Source organism: Lontra canadensis, unplaced genomic scaffold (assembly GCF_010015895.1).
Source record: "Lontra canadensis isolate GAN:19392208 unplaced genomic scaffold, GSC_riverotter_1.0 scaffold10, whole genome shotgun sequence".
Taxonomy (NCBI): Eukaryota; Metazoa; Chordata; class Mammalia; order Carnivora; family Mustelidae; genus Lontra; species Lontra canadensis.
Genome location: NW_022631004.1, coordinates 24,649,429 through 24,669,724, shown reverse-complemented (window position 1 = coordinate 24,669,724; position 20,296 = coordinate 24,649,429). Strand labels below are relative to the sequence as shown.

At 45.1% G+C, this 20,296-nt stretch overlaps 1 protein-coding gene across 3 annotated transcripts in view; it reads left to right on the top strand.

Annotated features, from left to right (window-relative positions):
* Positions 1 to 20,296, top strand: part of DOCK5 (dedicator of cytokinesis 5) — a 213,840-nt gene that overhangs the window by 57,391 nt on the left and 136,153 nt on the right. For all 3 annotated transcript variants that reach the window (XR_004382447.1, XR_004382446.1, XM_032855782.1), the window contains exon 2: positions 1,518 to 1,601. Coding sequence is in view for 1 of the 3 variants with exons in the window: in XM_032855782.1 (XP_032711673.1) it covers positions 1,518 to 1,601 (84 nt within the window). In the remaining 2 variants the exon portion in view is untranslated. The remainder of the gene's footprint in view (positions 1 to 1,517; positions 1,602 to 20,296) is intronic.

Here is a 20,296-nt window from a genome sequence, read left to right as displayed (position 1 = left end):
GATAACTGGGAATGTCATTGCTGGGCCACAGTGGGAACTTATGTTTAGCTTTCTAAGTAATCATCCACCTGTTTTCTGAAGAGACTGGGCCATTTTACATTCCTGCTCACGATGTCTGAGGGTTCCAGTCTCCACATTCTTACTGGTTGTCTGCCTTTTTGAAACTATAGCCCTTCTAGCAGGTGTGAAGTGTTACCTCATTGTGGTTTTAATTTGCATTTCCCTGATGACTAATGATGATGAGTATCTTTTCATGTGTCTTAGCCAGCTTATGGTTCTTGGTAAAATGTCTCTTCAGAGCTCTTACCCGTCTTAAAATTGGGTTGTTGGGGCACCTGGGTGGCTCAGTCGTTACGTGTCTGCCTTCGGCTCAGGTCATGATCCCAGGGTCCTGGGATCGAAAGCAGCATTGGGCCCCCTGCTCAGTAGGAAGCCTGCTTCTCCCTCTCCCACTATCCCTGCTTGTGTTCTCTCTCCCTCTGTCTCTCTGTCAAATTAATAAGTAAAATCTTTAAAAATAAATAACTAGATAAATAAGATTAGGTTGTCTTTTTGAGTTATAAGACTAAACTTATTTTTCATAATCTGCCCCAGTCTCTGCCAGTCTTAAGAATGTGGTGATTGAGGTGACCTTGATGAGGAGGTGCTGGGGCCATCCAGGTCCCCGGGATGCCTGGAACTGGGACAAGGCAGCCATGTCTGCAAGGTACCATGTCAGTCTGTTCCTCCCAGGTAGATGGGACCCACAGTGGCCTTTTGACTCCCAGTTACTGTGTCAGGGAAGCGAGGAGATGGCTTATTCTGTGTCTTAGAGATCATAACCTCAGTGTTGTTGTAGGCTGGCTGTTGTCTGATGAACAAGGGGACCGACCTAAAGAACCCCACAGCATATTCTCATTGTAGCCTATTTTTCTTTCTTTTTTAAAGATTTATTTATTTATGTTAGAGAGAGTGCGAGCAAGAGCATGAGCAGGGGGAGGGGCAGAGTGAGAGAGAGAACCCTGGAGCAGACTCCCCACTGAGTGTGGAGCCCGATGTGGGGCTCCATCCCAGGACCCTGAGATCATGACCTGAGCCAAAGGCAGACACTTAACGACTGAGCCACCCAGGCGCCCGTTGCCCGTTTTTTTTTTTTTTTCTTTCATAACTCTTGCCACAATTTAAATTAAGTAGTTGTCTCTATAATATTTTACGTTGACTATCCTCCTCCTCCTCCTAGATGATTAAGAACCCCTGGGACGAGGACCACATCTGTGTTTTGTCGCTACCACTGGTCTCTAACACAATATGCCGTAGGCAACCAGCCGGTTTTTGTCGGGTGGAAGAGTGACTGGAACATGCCAGTCGTGGGGGTTGAGGAGGATGTCCTCTGCTTTGCAGTGGGTGATTCACTTGGAAGTATGAGACAGACGGTTGTCTGTTAAATAAGTAATTCATGAGCCGCCGCATGTGCTGCTCAGTGTCTTGTATTTTACCCACCACTGACGCCATTTCCCCCGTGTATTTCTCCTTTCCAGCGATCTATAACTACAACGCCTCTCAAGATGTGGAGCTCTCCTTGCAGATTGGAGACACGGTTCACATCCTGGAGATGTATGAGGGTAAGTCTGGATGGCCTTCTGCCAGATGGGGAAGGGGAAAAACGGTGGGAGTTACTTATTAATGAGGCACTTAGAGCAAACATCAACACGCTTTACTTCCTTAAGTGGGGCTAGTAAAAATCCAGGAAGGACTTCAGGTTATACAGTTTCGTACCGAGGGCGATTTCAGAACAGCCTGTTGAATGCAGGAGTGCAGAGGTGCCCAGACACCCGAAACTCAAAGTACACAAGTCACTGAAGCCCAAGCATGGGATGCCAGAGGGTCCGCCGCAGGGCTGGCTTGAGACGAGCCACGTGGGACACCAGATTGGCTGTTGTGCCAAGGAGCAATGCTGATTAAGTGGCTTTTTCAACTCAGCACTAAATGTTGCCAGATTGGGGGAGAAATGAAGGAGAGACCTACGGGTCTGAGATTCTTTCACAGAATTAGGTCAGGGCTACAGCCGATCCAGAAAGCCCATTAGTGTATTCTTGCAACGAGCTCGGGCCAGGGAGGTGGTTCTGGTTAACCTATTAGTGGGCTGCAGGGTAGTACTCAGGACTCCCCATTGTCTGAGAGGCACGTGTTGTGTCCCCCGCTCTCCCTACCACATCCCACCCCACCCCAAGTTTTAGCTCCAGCTCAAGCTCTTGGATTTCTAGCTGGACTTCCTGCATCCACATGTCAAATCCCCTGAGTACAACAGACATGGACCCAGGCCACTGAAGTTGAAGGTCAAAGCAAAGACCAATTTTGAGGGCCCATTTATTCTCTCTGAAGATTGAGGCAGTAATGAGGTGGGACGCTAGGCAGACTTTACTCATAGAGTGAGGCTTGTCAGAATCAGGGTCTCTAGATTTTCAGGATCTGCACTCCCCTTCATCCCAGTAAGTGCTGGTGATGGTGGAATGGCAGAGGTGGTCACCAAGAACCTAATGTGGATTCCTAGGATGGGGAAGAAGGGATGTGAAGCCGCGGGGCGGGGGGGTGGGGCATAGGAAGCCGTGTTTGGCCATAGAAAAGCTAAGTCATTCTGCCCAGTTGCACAGAAGAGTCTGTTACTCCTGCTGCCTCCCTTTATTTTTAGGCAGAGGGCAGGGGTTTTGCTTCTCCCTTCCACACAAATCAAAGTACAATCCTGCAGCTCCCAGGGGAAGGGAGAAGCAAGGGGGTGTTGTGTGGACTCTTCCCACTCTACGGTCTTTTCTGTTTTCATCCTCACCATCTCAGGTCCAGCCCAACAGCAATTCCATATAGTCCCTAAGTCTCTGAGGTGCAAGGGACAATGCACTATCGTCTCATCTCAGGACTCCTTTGCTTATAAATTAATCCATTCTAGGGGTGCCTAGGTGGCTCAGTGGGTTAAGCCTCTGCCTTTGGCTTAGGTCATGATCTCAGGATCTTGGGATCGAGCCCTACATCGGGCTCTCTGCTCAGCGGGGAGCCTGCTGCCCCCCCCCTCCAGCCTGCTTCTCTGCCTACTTGCGATCTCTCTTTCTCTCTCTGTCAAATAAATAAATAAAATCTTTAAAAAAAAATATTCCATTCTATTTAGCCTGTGGGCACACATTTTTGCATTGTACAGGTGAAAGGTGTACGTTCGGTTTCTATACCTCTTCTGTATAGTCTTGAAAAGAATGTGTATTAGGATCATGGTGTGAGAGTTCTATAGATGACAGTCGGGTTCTGATTTCTCCATCTTATTTTTTTTTGCCCCAAAACACGTTTTTCTGCATTTTCCGTCACTGAGAGAACCGTTAAATCTTCCACTGTGCTTGCAGTTTATGTCAGCAATGATTTACACTGATGTCAGTTTTTTGCTTTATATATTCTCAGACCTGTTTTTAGGTACATACAAGTTTAACTTTAGAATTGTTATATTAAGCAATTTGAACTTTTAATTCCTGTTTACTAAATCTCCTACCATTATTTTTTTCTGTAGCAATGATTTTTCCTTAGTCTACTTTGTCTGAAATTACAGCCAACTCAGTGGCAATCCAATGATTCTCCTGGATCCATGAGGCCATCAGAAATGCTGCTCAACCATTCAGGACACTTTTTTTTTTTTTTTAATTTCAGGTGCCCCAACAAGAGAGCAGCCTCACATGCTGGTCTCATCTTTCTGAGTTTTGGTCTTTTTCAGATCTTCACCTTGTAATTCCCACTTTACCATGTTAGATTTTCAGTGCGTGTGCATGTATATGTGTGTGTATGTGTGTGTTGGGTTGTTAAATTTTTCTAAGTGTACTGTGGAGTGTGGGAGGGAAGAGTGGAGAATTGACTGGAAATAAAGTAGGTGATGTCTTTTGAATACATTTTCAAAATTTTTTTTTTGTCTCTATGTGACCCCAGCATATTTTTTTAAATAGTTCACTGAAGCACTTTGTCCTCATAGGATTCATATCAGTGACCATTTCGTGTTTGCGTCCTCTCTGTACTTAACTGAATAGTCTCCCAGTTGACCAATGAACATTTTGAAAGGTGGCACTCCTCTGGAGCAAGCTGAGGGGGTCACCGAGCTTGGTTGAAGATAAATGGAATCAGAGATGCACAAACACATCCATTTCAAGCTTGAGTCCAGAAGCCACAGTGCTCCTAGCGTTTCACAGCTCATGCAGCAGTAGGCTTGCCAGTGCTGGCCCCGCTGATAGACAGTCACACAGAAACCTGCCAGGTGATAGATGTTGTATCTTGAATATGATGATCCTGGTGCTCTTAGTCCTGACAGCAGGAAACTGGTGTGCCTGTTAATTGCTACCATAAAATACTGGGTGTGCCACAGGACTCTTTCATGTCAAAAAAAGGATGTCCGTGCCCATTCAGCAAAACTGCCATGTGTCAAGGTATGAATGGGCAGACTTAGAACATGAGCTTCCAGGGTTAATCTACCACCACCGAGTGGCCTGTCAGTTTTACAGAGATTATTATGTTGGATTAAGTTTTTAAATAGTGCTTATTTTATGGGGTTAAATTTTTTTTAACAGTGCCCGCCTTGCCAGATGCAGCGATAGGTTCTTCTGTCTCCTAAGTAGTTCGAGTTCTTGGCTGGGTTCTCAGATTCCTTTATTATTTCAGGCAGCAGGACTGAGTGAGGGCAGGAGTCCTTTGCAAACATTAAACGCGGTGGAAATGCTGAGTAATAACTTGAGTTCTCTCCCTCCTCCCCCATCTCCTCTTTCCTTTAAAAAAAAAAATAAAAATAAACAAAATGGAAACACCCAAAGTACTGCCAGATGGAATTTAAGGCTAATGCTGGCACTGTTTCATGGCCTCAGGGGTTTTGGGTCTTCCAGCTTCCTGTCGGATTTGGCTCCTGGGCTCCCCAGTGCACGCTCTGCCCCGCCCCACCTTTGCGATATTCTCATACCAGACCCATGTGTGCTTTTTCCTGTGTGGACAGGAGTCTACCTTTCTGGAGCCCAGATATGGAAAATTCTCTTCTGCCCACAACCCACCACAGAATACCACTTAGAACTCTTCCTTTTGCTGTTTCCTGCCCTGTGGTTTTATGAATAATTATGAAAGTGGTAGCCCCTTGAAGGCAAAGCATGCTCCCCTTTCATTTCAGGGTCGGTGTCTAGCATAGCACCTGGTGTAAATGGGGTGTTCTGCCGAAGTCTGCTAGATGGTTGAAGATAAAATACGAGACCAAGACACCAAGGCAAGCCCCTTGTAGCAAGGCAAGCTAGTGTGGAAAGTAAGAGAGGTAGGGGGTCACCTCCATAAAGCCCCAGATATTATAGGCAGAGCTGTTCTCCTTCCATGAGGGAAATATAGGAGGTGCCAGCATTTCCTTGTCCTTTGCAGACTGCAGAAGGATTTGGTTATTGCATGAGTTTTTTTGCTTTTGTTTTTAATAACAGCTTCATTGAGATCTATTTCAAATACCGTGCAATTTACCCATTTAAAGTGTACAATTCAATGGTTATTTACAAAGTACGCCATTCACAGAGTTGGGCAATCATCATCACTTTCTACTTTCAGAACATTTTCATTATCCCAGAAAGAAACCCTGTACCCATTTGGTGGTCATTATCCCCCAGCCCGGAGCAACCACCAACCTAATTTCTGTCTCTATAGATTTGCCAAGTCTAGACATTTCATGTAAATGGCATCATATAATATGTGGTCCTTTGTGACTAGCTTCTTCTACTTACTGTAGTGTTTTCCGGGTTCATCATCATTATAGCATGTTTCAGTACTTCCTATCTTTTTGCAGCTGAATGAAATCTGTTGTATGCTTATATCACATTTTATTTATTCATTCATCAGTTGATGGACATTTGGGTTGTTTACACTTTTAACCTATTCTGAGTAATGCTGCCATAAACATTGATGTATAAGTTTCTGTGTGGACATGTGTTTTCAGTTCTCTTGGGTATGTTCCTAGGAGTGGAATTGCTGGGTCATATAGTAGCTTTTATGTTTAACCTCTTGGGGAACTGCGGAACTACTGATTGCTTGAGTTTTGCCTCCAAAATAGGCCAAATGAGTGAGTTGCTATCACTTATCACTCATGTCTTTCTGTCGCCTTGTCCCTGAGCTTCATTTGTTACTAAAAAGAGGGGCCGGGAGATAGAATTGACTGAGAAGCTATATGCTGCTCATCTTTTGTAGGCACTTGAGAATTATTTTCCTTCAGAGACTTTTTTAGAGAGCAAAAGTCCTCAAGGACTGAAGCAAGTGTCCTCTCCTTTCTTCATCTTTGGCCCTAGCGAGCCTGTGGTCATTTCCATGTCTTTGCTGCTCGTTCGTTCGTTCTTTCTTTCTTTCTTTCTTTCTCTCTTTCTTTTTTTTTTTTTTCTTTCCATGTCTTTGCTTCTTTAACCAGACAAGGGATTTGGTTGTGAGACAGGTGTTCTCCATCTAGAATGTTCTTTCCTACCCCAGATCCATGGGCATGGCTGAAAAATCACTGCTATCTGGAGATTCCAGTTGTGGTCATTTATTCATTCAAAAACACGTGCTGAGCAAGTATTATGCTCTTAATATGTGCCAGGTACATTTATTGAGCCCAAGAGATGTTCTAGGCACTGAGGTCACCTGAGTGATGAAACAGCAAGGTTCCTGTTCTTACAAGGTTTTTATTCAAGCGAGGGCTAGACAAAAACAAGTGAACAAAGTAAGTAAACAAAACAATTCAGATGCTTAAAAGTGCCAGGAGGCAAAAAGGCTGGTATTAGGTCCAGAAGAAGACACGGGTGATAGCACAGGGAGTGGAGGGATAAGGCAGAAGGACTACTTTAGCTCAGATGGTTTTGGCCCTGTCGAGGGTAACTGTCCTGGGCAGGACACTTAAAACTTGTTTTGTGTCATGGTCATTGCATCTAAAATTGGGTTACTTTTTGAACTGAAAGTGATTAAATGAAAGTGCTCTGAAAAATAAGGTTACAGCATTCCTTTTTTCATTAAGTTCACCTCTCCTGTGATTAACCAGATTCCAGTCATGAGTAATTTAATGCCCAGGGTCTGCTGTTCCACCAATGGGTACTGGTTTCTTACGTTTGATTCCCATCCGTTGGTTAACTTGTTTTCAGCTCCATAAACTACTCACAAGCTCAAGAAAAAGGGTGCTGGTATTAACAGTGATTTCTGGGGGTAAGCATAACACAGTTGGCCATAACAAAATGAGATAATGTCTCAAAGGCGTTCCAAACTCTACAGAAGCAGGCACAGCTTAAAGCTTTGTACAGTTTTAGTGTAATATGTAAGGACCCAAAGGATAGCACAAATGATTGTGTTGGAACCAGACGAAACAGGTAATCTTGAAAAGTTGAAATAAAAAGAAGCATTTGTGTATATACAGGAGGTCCCTAGTATACTCATGTGATTTCTTCTATATAGAACGAGTCTGGTTTTAAAATGCGCCTTAATCAAGAAATCCATTCCCTGATAATAAAGGAAATTAATAAGGATTATGACTTGAGCTGTACTTATCTTGAATCTTTATAAAGCAGGCCTTTTTTTTTTTTTTTTTTTTTTTTTTTTGGGTGAGCGAGTATAGTGGGTGGTCTTACGGCAGATAGGTAGAGTTACCTGGCCCTGGATTTTGGCTCCATGGTTGACAAAACTTTGTTTAACAGAAGCATGAGAAAGAAGAGAGTGCTTTTGAACTTGTTTCACGCAGAGGCTTAATCATCTCTCTGAGATGTGCTCATTGGACCTGTATTGGACCATCTGACACAGCAGGGTCTTACTGAACTCTTTCAGAATATCTGAGTCAAGAAGATGGGTTGTAACATCCTACGGTCCGGTAGAACAGCTACCCTATCTGGTAGCCTTGACGTTCCTTGATCGTATCGTTTTTCTGTGCCTTCTCTCTTTGGTCAGCCGTACCCAAGGGTCATAGATGAGTGAGAAACAAAGAAATCAGAACTAATGTTTTAAAAAATCATTTCTAAACAGCATGTATGAAGTTTTACTGGGTATAAGCTGAGATACGGCTTTTGATGTGTTCATAAGTTTCATTTACTTTGTTACCCCATTAGTCAGGATCGTTGAAAGTTTATTGTAATTCAGAATCCATAGCCTCACCATTTTCTAGTTATAAAAACAACTGCCTTTCGCAAGCATCAATGGCAATGAGCCCAACAGCTTGGATTTTATGATAAGGACTGCGTGCAAACATTCTGGCACCAGCCTGGAAAGCAAATGAGGCCGTGTGGCATTTTGTTGAGTGTGCCGGTCACTTCCCACATCTGTTTGACCTTTACCTTAAGTACTGCTTGTCAGCTCCCTGCTACTGGGGACATATGTTCCCGAGATGTGTTTTTCAAAAGAGGAGTGTGGCAGCAGGAGTGTGTTTACAGAAAAACTAATTAAAAAGTAGAGCCAGGGGCGCCTGGGTGGCTCAGTGGGTTAAGCCGCTGCCTTCGGCTCAGGTCATGATCTCAGGGTCCTGGGATCGAGTCCCGCATCGGGCTCTCTGCTCCACAGGGAGCCTGCTTCCCTCTCTCTCTCTCTCTCTGCCTGCCTCTCCATCTACTTGTGATTTCTCTCTGTCAAATAAATAAATAAAAAAAATCTTTAAAAAAAAAAAAAAAAAAAAAAAAAAAAAGTAGAGCCAGTAAGAAGTCTCCTCTCAGATTTAAGCTTACCGAAAGGAGAATGCCTTTTCTTGTTCTTCCTTTTGAGATATGTTTGGATATGCTTCTAAAATGCCATCTTAAAATGTCTATTCTTTGAATATGAGGCAGACATGGGATCTTCTAGGGTTGGGGTCAGAACCTTTTTTCTGATTGGTGCCTTTGTTCAGTTACTTTGCCATGAACTGGCACTTGCAGTTGGCCCATGTGAACGGCTGCCCACATATCTGAGGAGGCAAGCTCAGCCTGAGAGTAAAGACATTTTGGGGGATGCTCTGGAGGAATGTTCTCATGAGCTTTTGCTGTCCCATAAATTTTGGTCTCCAAAGGATCCTGGGGGGATCTAGGGGCCAAGGAGGTGGCAAAGCTATGAGCTGGCTCCTTCCATCCCACGCACACGTAACCACTCATGGCTCCCTTCAGACCTCTGAATGCGGGGCCATTCACATTATTTGGTGTATAACTTTGATCAAAAATGCCTTAGGTGTCTTATCTCCATTGGGAAACGTGGCGCATTGAACCATCATGGGGCTAGGTACAACCCAGTGAGGGACTAGTATAAGGAGAAAGTCCTAGAGAGAAGTTCAAGATCGATTGCGGGCAAACAGGAATGGGGTTTTTCTCCTCTTGCTTATATCTGGAGAGAGAAGATTAACGTATGCCTCTACTTTGCTCATCATAATGTGAGAGCAATTTATGATCTCAGAAAGCATATAAGGGGACTTGGGCATTTTATTCAGCCCGCGGAAGTAAATCATTCAATAGAAAGCATCGTAGAAAGCATGAGCATGCTGCCTAAAAACCTAAATGTTGCCAGTGCGTCTTAGAAGTGCAGAGAAGGGGTGCCTGGGTGGCTCAGTAGTTTAAAGCCTCTGCGTTCGGCTCGGGTCGTGATCTCAGGGTCCTGGGTCAAACCCCGCGCCGGGCTCTCTGCTCGGCGGGGAGCCTGCTTCCCTCTCTCTGCCTGCCTCTCTGCCTACTTGTGTCTCTCTGTCAAATAAATAAATAAAATCTTAAAAAAAAAAAAAAGCGCAGGGCGCCTGGGTGGCTCAGTGGGTTGGGCCACTGCCTTCGGCTCAGGTCATGATCTCAGGCTCCTGGGATCGAGTCCCGCATGGGGCTCTCTCCTCAGCAGGGGGCCTGCTTCTCTGCCTACTTGTGATCTCTGTCTATCAAATAAATAAATAAAATCTTAAAAAAAAAAAAAGCGCAGAGAACTGTGGTTCTTTCTCTGGCCTCATCTCCCTGTGTGACCAGCTACACAGAGCTGTGGTGGGGACAAGAGAGAAGGATGCTTGTCATAGATGGATTATTCGTCACACTCTTACGTTCTCCGTGTCTGTGCCCAGCATTTGTCATCTGAGCAATATTAAATTTGTGTGCAGTTAACTTTGACAACAGCTATATGAGCTTTTTAATGACTGCACTGAGCGCTTCAGTCCATCTTCTCAATGGCCAGGAGTAATCGACACTAAATTCCTAACCTCCAGTTCTTGCTTAGCGCTCACCAGCGCAGACAGAAGAGTCTGTCCCTGTAGTTGGAACTGAAGGAATGGGAGGGGGTGGGAGTTTGAATTAGTTCTTCCTGCCACATTCATTGCCCACTGAATGTCAAGTCTTTGGGTAACTTTTGAGTTCTTTTTTTTGGCTGCCTTCAGCCAAAAATCTGCTTAGGACCTGAGTTACTCAACACTATTTTCTCAGTTATTCTAGCCATTGTCCTATACTTTTCCGTCCCCCAAGCTCTTTTCTTCTACTTTTACTTGGTATGGTTCCCTTAAAGTCATCTTGTCTATAGTTTTCTTGGGAGCAGGGAACGTACCTCGAAAGATAGAATATGTCTTATCAGGTGCTCCAGGTCTGGAGTAAAGCTTCCCCTTCTTCGCCTGGTACCCCAGCCGCCTTATGTACACTTTGGCTTTGTTCGTCAGTAACTTGAGAATAATTTAGGGAGGTTTTTCTCCTTCTTCCAGGAAGCACAGACCCATTCCTCACAAAACAAAGAAAAGAGAACTTCCGTCTGTCATCATTAGTCCAGGAACCAGACGATGGCCCTCGAAGTGGGAGAGAGTCCCTGGATTATGTCCCTGGTACCCTCAGTTTCAAATGCGTCTGGCATTTTACTCTCTGTGTGCCAGGCATTTCTCTGAGGGCTCTCATGTACCGAATCTTAGCTCTTACAATCATGGGAGAGCGGAGTTCCCGATGCTCTTTCAGTAAACGTGAAAATCAGGTTCAGAAACTTGAAACTTACCCAGCCGTTAAATGGTGGAGCTGTGATTCTCACCATGGTCCTTTGGAATGAAAGTAGAATCTGCTTTCCACATTGCAAGGCCTTTGAAGAAATGACGCTTCTCTATCTTCTCTCTTTGAAGAAATGACCTAACCTATAGTGTTCCAAAGAGGGTGAGGTTCTTTTGCTTTTGAAGTAGCTGTCAGACAAGCTTCCCACCACCCTGAATGTGTCTGTGTTGGGGTGAGCTCTTTTTGAACTTCCTTACCCCCCACCCCTGGCTCATCCACACTTGCTGGCTACTCTGGCCAAGGGGGGGTCTCCTCGCTGCTCTCTAAGCTCACTGTGTTCTTGTGCCCCCTGCACCCCAGGGTCCATGTGCCTCATCTGTCCCCCTACTCCTGCCTGTTTTCAAGAGCTGGTGTTCTCTGAGCAGGTAGGCACATCTGTTCCAGGGGAGCAGAGCACCCTGGAGAGGGATATCCCCCACCTGGATATATGCTCCCCCTCCCCCGAGCCCTCACACTCCAGGTCAAAATTACTGAGGGGCTGGGCTACTGTTACCCACAGTGTGTCCAGCTCCCTTAGGTGTGACAGGCAGGTCAGAGAGGGAAAAGTAAGCAAAGAGGTCTCTGGCGGGGTCTCTGATTGCCACAACCTGAAGCAGTCTCCCTCCTCCATATGTTTGTGGCAGCAAGTGCCCAGCTGGTGTCCCCGATGGTGCCTTCCTGCCTGTGTTAGTACAGAACACATTGACATTGAACCCAGCGGTCTGTGGCTCCCACGGTCTCGGGAGGTCCTACATGGTTCACGTTCGTGCCCTTGCTGCTGATCCTTTGCTACTTGGCCTTGTGCTGTCATTACCACCACTGGGTCCCCACCTCTGTTTCTGCCACTGTTGATGTTGTCACACCCCTTACAGCGTCTCCTCGCCTCTGTCTGGGTTCTCAGAGTGGCACCCAGTGGTTCACTACCAGGGTCCATAAGTACAGCTTTGCCCTTTCATTTTGAGGATGCATTCCACGGAGGAACGCAAAGCAGGTTTCTAAGTGGCCCAGACTGACGGAGTCTGGGGCCAGCGCCATCCATGTCACGCGCGGTCCAGGCTAAGGCATGCGTGCTTCCAGTGCCTCTGCACGGGCTGTTTCCTATCTTGCTAGGGCCTCCATTCTCCCTTCAGAAAGTAAGGCTGCCCGTGTGCATGCCTTTTACCATCATGTCCTCCTCAGGAGGCTTAGACGGTCGCCCGAGAAAAGCAGCCTGCCCTGCAGTTCTAGAAATCCTGGGTAACTGGCTGTGCAGGTTTGTCTTCCCTCACCTGTGTCTCTGTTCCACCAGAGATCAGATCAGAAATTCTCTGGGATCAGGAGTTGGGGTTTATACTCTCAAATTGCTGGAGGCTCCATAGAGCCTAGCATAGATCTTTATAAAAATGGGCCCTGAAATATTTCTCGCCTGATGAACTCATTCCTCACAAACCTGCAACCCTCTCTTGTCCATCTTGCAAATTGGTACTGATGATAAAACCAGTCTTAATGGTGAATTGCAGTGAAACTAAATGCTGTGTCCTAGCATTTCAGCTTTCTGGAACTAGTTGGATAAGCTAGAGACATGACTCACAGAGGAGGGCAGTTAGAGCCAATAGCAAGACGCCTGACTGCTGGCAGGATTACCTTGCTTTAAAAAAAATGAAGAAAAAAGCCGCATCCAGGAAATACAGCGGGAGTTGGCACACCTGAGTGACGATGTTGATAAAAGTAGAGGAAATTTTATTTCCCCCCGTGTCACTGAGCTGCAGTGTGTCTGTGAAGCCAAGAGATGTTTCCTCCTTTCTCAGTGGCCATTTGGATGTGTCCTCTCTCTGTCCTGCAACTGTACTGCCCCTACCCCCACCCTGGACCAGGTCCTCCTGCCTCTCTCGGGAGGTGTTTGCTGCTTGAAAGGAGAAGTTTCCTGACATTACCGTCTCCTTTAGGCAACCAGGAGAGCTTCAGCATTTTTAGCTATGGAGTGATGAGGTAACAAGACGTGGGGGAAAAGTAGAATGTTTTTGTGGAAGGAAATTGAAGCCACAAACACCTTAATAACTTGAACAGTTGAAGAGATGGGAGTCCCACGGAGCGGGAGAGCACAGAACCAGACCCCTGCCTTTCAGATGAATCTTCTTCATAAGGAGCGATCCTTCCTCTTCTCTGGACATTCTGGCCTCTGGGCCGGTGCTCAGGTCCAACCCAGCTCTGCCCACTGGGCACAGGAGCCCAGGGGGAGAGAGGGGTCTCTGGGACCCTGCTGTCAGATCATGCTTTGGAGGTGCGGCTTTTATCATACAGCCTTTGCATGATCTGTTCTGCCTGTGACCACCAGCTCGTGGGACGTGCTCTTTCTCACTGATGAACTCATTTAAACTTTATGGCTTGCCTCCTATATCCCAGGCACCACAAAGTCAGGCCCCTTTCCTATTCCCTCAAGAAATAAAATGAAAGATGGAAACCTCATCTCTTTTGTTTCCACGTACTTGGCATGGGTGTTTCCTATTGGTTGGATTCCATGGCCAAGCTTCCTTCCCATGATAGGCAGGGCCTTTGCGCTGGGCAAATATCCCATTCACTGCATGGCCGTGGAGGCAGGTGGTGGAAGGCAAACCATGATGAACCAGCGCTAGAGCCCTGTGTTTGCCTTCCCAGCTTCCATAGTAAGTCACTGGTTGACTTTGCACAACCTTTCCAATTCCCTGGCTGTGTTTCCTCTTTCTTAAGTAAGGGTGTTAGATTTGGGGGGAGTCTGAGTTCCCTTGGAGCTCACACTTGTGACATCCATCTTTGTATCATAAAGGCACAAAACTGAGCTAAGATGTTTAACTGGGAAGACTGATTTGTGTCCCAAGAAGGTATGAAAGAATAGAATCATCTTTTACTATCTTTGCATCTTTTTCCTTTCTGCCTTTGAACCTACTTTCAGAAGCACTGGTGAGGCTGGTGGGCATGCAGGCTGGCGCAGCCACTCTGGAAAACAGTTGGGAGGTTCCTCAAAAAGTTAAAAGTAGAGGGGCACCTGAGTGGCTCAGTGGGTTAAAGCCTCTGCCTTCGGCTCAGGTCATGATCCCAGGGTCCTGGGATCGAGCCTCACATCGGGCTCTCTGCTCAGCATGGAGCCTGTTTCCTCCTCTCTCTGCCTGCCTCTCTGCCTACTTGTGATTTCTGTCAAATAAATAAATAAAATCTTTAAAAAAAAAAAGTTAAAAATAGAGCCACCTATGACCCAGCGATTACACTATTAGGTATTTACCCCAAAGATAAAAATGTAGTGATCCGAAGGGGCACCTGCACTCCAGTGTTATAGCAGCAATGTCCACAATAGCCAAACTGTGGAAAGATCCCAGATGTCCATCAGCAGATGAATGGATGAAGAAGTTGGGGCATGTATACATAATGGAATAATGGAATATTACTCAGCCATCAAAAAAGAAATCTTGCCATTTGCAGCAACATGGATGGAACTAGAGGGTATTAGGCTCAGCGAAATAAGTCGATCAAAGACAATTATATGATTTCACTAGTATGTGAAATTTAAGAAGCAACAGAGGAGCATAGGGGAAGAGAGGGAAAAATTAAACAAGATGAAACCAGAGAGGGAGAAAAACCATAAGAGACTCTTAGTCATAGGAAACAAACTGAGGGTTGCTGGAGGGGTGGAGGTGGAGGGATCATGTAACTGGGTGACCAGGCATTCAGGAGGGCATGTGTTGTAATTAGCACTGGGTGTTATATACAACTGATGAATCACTGACTGATATGTTAATTAATTGAATTCAAATTAAAAAAATAAAAACACCTGCGAGCTACCCAGTGCATTTGGACTGTGAGCATCCCGTAGTTGGAGGACAGGGTTCCAACACCTGAGCTGTTTGTCCTCCGAGGAGTTTGCACCCAGCTGTTTCTGCTCACCAGCCTCCCTGGTGGGCCCTGAGCCATCTTTTTGAGGGACATTCACTTGGGGATGGGAGGGTAGGCTTTAGCCATGGGAACCAGCCAGAGGAACCTGACAGGGTTACCTGACCCACAGGGGATGGACCTTTGACCTTGGCCTAATTTACTACCAGACCGGTGACACTTACAGGAAAACAACAGGATCTAGCACCTGTTCTTCCTCTATGGCTCTTGTCTGCCCTTCCCCTCCCTCACCTCGTGGTGCACGTAACCAGTGGCTCCGTCTCTGTTTCTTGCCTTTAACTCCTGGCAGGTCAACAGTATCACAATGTTGTGAATGTACTTAGTGCCACTGAACTGAACACTTAACAATGGTTAAAATAGGGGCGCCTGGGTGGCTGAGGGGGTTAAAGCCTCTGCCTTGGGCTCAGATCATCATACCAGAGTCCTCGGATGGAGCCCTGCATTGGGCTTCCTGCTCAGCGGGGAGCCTGCTTCCCCCCTCTCTCTCTGCCTGCCTCTCTGCCTGCTTGTGATTTCTGTCTGTGAAATAAATAAATAAAACTTAAAAAAATAGTATATTTTATGTATATTTTTCAACACAGGAATGATTTATTGTTCTGGGGGTGGGACTAATTTCTCGTGGGACTGCAAAACGGAGGAGAGCTTTTACAAAACTCTCTGTGACTTACACGTCTAAATAATGCTTTTATGGTTCAGAAAATCTTGAGTCCCCCCTCTGTAATTGCCTTCGGAGTCTTTAGCGCATTCATAATTCTCCCTTTGTGCGCCAGTGTCTTCAAGTCTGCCTCTTAGAAGCTCTTTGTATTCAATTATTTGTTTATGGCTCTCTTTCCTTCCTTCTTGAAGACAGGGTCTGGCCCGCTGGTGTGTGGTGAGTGTTTTTATCTATAATAAATGAATGACCACATTAGTGATGTAAATCCCTGGCTCCAGTAGCTCCTCCAAGACAGTCTCTAACCACATGCTCTGAAGGAGCCCACCCCCACCCATCCCTCTCCTACCGTCCTCTCCTTCCTTAATACCTTTTAGCCCCATTGGCAGTTACTCTGTTTATTTGCTGGGTGTTTACAGGTACGTGGTTTTTTTCTTCCCACGATAAAGCAAGACTTGGAAGGATGGAGACACTGTACATCTTGCTCTCTTGGCATCTCTCTGTTGATTGAGTCAATGAATCTCCAAACTGTGATTGATCTTTTGGAAATAGCAAAACTCCTTCAGATTAGCTTTGGCACATAAAGTGAGGCGGGAGGAGGGATAATGTCTTAAGGAGGCACAATAAAAAGTAAAAATGAAGGAGAAATGGTCCTGTGATTTTTCACACATGGCTCACGCTGGTTTCAGAGGCAGTTTCAGACAAAAATATTTAGTAATATTTGAACAATGTCATGATCATGGAATTCTGTATCACCTTGAAGGGCTTACTTTGTAATGCTTATACGATTGTGTGAAATTTCATGGCTTTTCAAAGTTGTGGAAAAATACTCTCATCTTAGGTATTCAATTCACTGAATTTTGACAAATGAATGCCCCCCATGTGCCTAATACTCCAGTCGAGATACAGAACATTTCCCTTGCCCCAAGAAGCTCCCCACTGCATTCTTCTACACAGTTCTCACCCCAAAAAGCAACTACTGCTCCAAGGAAGGTCACCATGCATTGGTTTTCCTGCTGTTCAGCTTTATATAAATGAAATTATGCATGTCTGTTGTGTTTGGATTTTTTTCATTCACGTGATGTTTTTCAGGCTCATCAATGATGTTGCTTATGACAGTAGTTCATTCCTTTTCATCACTGAGTAATACCCTAGTATGTGAATATACCACCATTTGTTGATACTCCTTTGATGGACATTTTGATGGGTTCCAGTTTTGGCTATTAATAAGAAAGCTTCGATACACAATCTTGTAAAGTATTTTTAGGGATGTATGTTTTTACTGATCTTCCCCCCCACCCCCATTTATTTATTTATTTATTTATCTATCTATTTATTTATTTATTTGAGAGAGAGACAGAGATAGCAACAGAGTTCAACAGCAAGTGAGGGAGAAGCGGGGTCCCCGCTGAGCAGAGAGCCCTATGATGCGGGCTCAAGCCCTGGGCTCTGGGATTATGACTTGAGCTGAAGGCAGATACTTAACGACTCAGCCACCCAGGTGCCCCGGATCTTTATTTTTTATTTTTTTATTAGAGTAAGAGAGAAAAACCGAGTATAGGGGAGGATCGGAGAGAAGGGGAGAAGCAGACTTCCTGCTGAGCAGGGAGCCTGATATGGGACTCAATCCCAGGATCCTGGGATCATGACTTGAGCCGAAGGCAGATGCTTAACCAGCTGGTCCACCGAGGACCAGCTTTTTATAGATCTTGGGTGCATACTTAGAAATGGGGTTTTGCGGGCGCCTGGGTGGCTCAGTGGGTTAAGCAGCTGCCTTCGGCTCAGGTCATGATCTCAGGGTCCTGGGATCGGGTCCCGCATCGGGCTCTCTGCTCAGCAGGGAGCCTGCTTCCCTCTCTCTCTCTCTGCCTGCCTCTCTGTCTACTTGTGATCTCTGTCTGTCAAATAAATAAATAAAATCTTTAAAAAAAAAAAAAAATGGGGTTTTGCTAGGTCATAGGTCATATGTATGTTTTTGTGGTGGTTTTGTTTTGCTTTTTAAATTTTGCTAGTTAACATATGGTGCATGTATGTTTGATCTTATGTGAAACTACCCGCAATGTGAGAGAATTCTAATTGCCCATGTCCGTACCACCTCTTGGCAGAGTCCGTCATTTTACCTTTAGCCATTCGAGTGGTTGTAGAGTATATCTCATCCAGAAAACGAATATTATTTACATTGAGTTGAATTCACCCTATTTAGCATACAGATTTTGACTAATGCACGCAAACATGAAATGCCACCACAAGGTAGAGAATGATTTTGTCAAAAGCCCCAGATTCTCCCCTATCCCCTGTATCAGCCTCACACCAACCTCAGCCTTGATCTGTTTTCTTTCCCTTTAATTTTGACTTTTTTGGTCCTGGCTTACCAGGACTTATTAGCTGTATTTTTTGTCTTAATTTTCAGAGTTATCATTATATGCATATCATTGCATATAACCTTAAAGGTCAAGTCATTTCTATCAAGTTGATAATGATAAACAGCAGTCTCTTCCCACCTCCTCTGGGTTTCTGATTCTACTTTCAGCTCTTTCAGCCCTTGGTTGTGGTACATGCTTTTTCATTTCTAAGGAATCATGCTTCTAGGGCACCTGGGTGACTCCGTTGGTTAAGCAACTGCCTTCGGCTCAGGTCTGATCCTGGAGTCCCAGGATCAAGTCCCACATCGGGCCCTCTTCTCAGCAAGGAGTTGGCTTCTCCCTCTGCCCCTCGCCCCTCTCATGCTCTCTCTCTCAAATAAATATAATCTTAAAAAATCGTGCTTCTATTACTTGATATTTCCATTTTCATTTATTAACTGCTTCTTAGGGAAGGTAAGGATTTAGCTCTCTTATAATTCCGACCAGCCACACATACACCTGGCTGTATCTGGTAGAGACCTCCCACTATAAATACATTATTATTTTTTAGAAGTATTATTTAGATTACTGAGTCTATGTAGTAGAAGCAGCAGATGCTGTGGAACGTACCTTCATTCTATTTTCTGTCTTGAATAATGTTTTTCTAGAGCTGTTCATTCTTCTTTTCTTCATTCTCTGTGGATTTACTTCTTTTTCATGTCCAGACTTTCTGACAGAAATGTTTACCTCCTTCTCATATGTTCAGACAAAGGAGGTAATTTCACAGTTCCACTTGCTTTCTTCGTGGAGTCCTCTGCCCTCCTATTCCATCTGGGACTGGTCACTCTCCGGACACTTACATAGCTGCTTTTCTGAGCTCTCCAGCATCATCTGTCTCCGGGTCAAAAACAGTAAAAACCAGTAGGTATCAGCAGAGCCAAGGATAATGTGCACGTGTGTATAAGTATGGGTTAACACACAATTCATTTTGACCAGTCTGCCTGTTTTAGGAGTCATGTGTGCACATGGGGACCTTCAAATCCAGTCCAGCATCTTTCCCTTTCTTAAAACGCTGTCCTGTGACAGTAAGAAACCTGGCTTCCAGGATTAATATATTTACTTATTTCATCAGGTCCTCAGCATGTAACCAGTCTCTGTCTTCATGACCACACCTCCTCCCACATGGACACCCTCCTCAGCCTGTTCTCTCTCTGATAGCTCAGGTCATCCCACCGTCCCCCGCCCCTAGGTCGTGGTTGTGGATGACCTTCTCTTCACCCTTTTCCTGTGGAGCCCCCATCTCCCATGGATGCCCACCTTAGTTCTGCCTGGCTCTGACACACCATGCCAGTCTGGCCCCCTGTGTGGATGCCCTCCCCACCACCTTTGCAAATGCCTTAGTTGCTGTGTCCCATCTAAGGGCTCAGGACTCAGTTGTTCAGGAAGGGAAGGAGATGAGCCAAGACACAGCTCTGGATTCTGTCTTCCATCCCCCAATTCTGTCTTCCATCCCCCAGTGCTTTGCTTTTTTCAGTCTTCCTATCCCGATGAGTTAATTCTGGCCATCCATTTGCTTAAACCTGAGATCTGAATGCCCTTGAATATTTGCATTTGGGATGGGGGTGGGGGGGCTGGATCCCAGGGCCCTGAGATCTTGACCTGAGCTGAAAACAGATGCTTAACCAACGGATTGGGCCACCCAGGCATCCCAGTGATTGGATATTTGTGTTTATTGCAAAATGTTCATCACAATAAGTCTAGTTAACACACATTAGCTTAAATAGTTACAAAATTCTTTTTCCTTGTAGTGTGCAGTTTTAAGAATTACTCTCTTAGCAACTTTCAAATATATGCAACAGTATTATTATCTGTGGTTGCCATGGTGTACATGACATCCCTGTGACGTCATTATTTTATAACTAGAAGTTTGTACCTTTTGATTCCCTTTCACCCATTTTGCCCTCACCTCCACCCCCTGCCTCTGGCAACCACCAGTCTGTTCTGTGAATCTGTGGTCTTACAAACTCACTCATTGAGACTGACGTTTCACCTAAATCTAGGCAAGACTGGCCCTCTGCACTCACCATCCCCACTGTTTTCTTTACTTCAATAATGTACTAATTTTAAAAAGCAGCCGAGATTCCCCCCAGCTCACACTACTTACTGATTGTAGTTGCTTGTTTGATAGAGCCTTCGCTATCTCTTTGCATCGTGATGCATTTGGAAGCCTTAAAAGCATACCATATTTAACTGTAATGATCCTGTTTTAAATATTGGGATCATTTGGAACACCGTGTTTTTGCTCGAATCCCTTGCAGTTATTAGCAATTGAATTTATGGGGTCCCAAGAGTATATGACTGAAACTCCAGAGATAGACACTCTTCTGCTAGTACCTAATGCCAAGCAAGATGAACGTTTTAGAGACTCAGTGTGCTAATTTTATGCCTTTAGA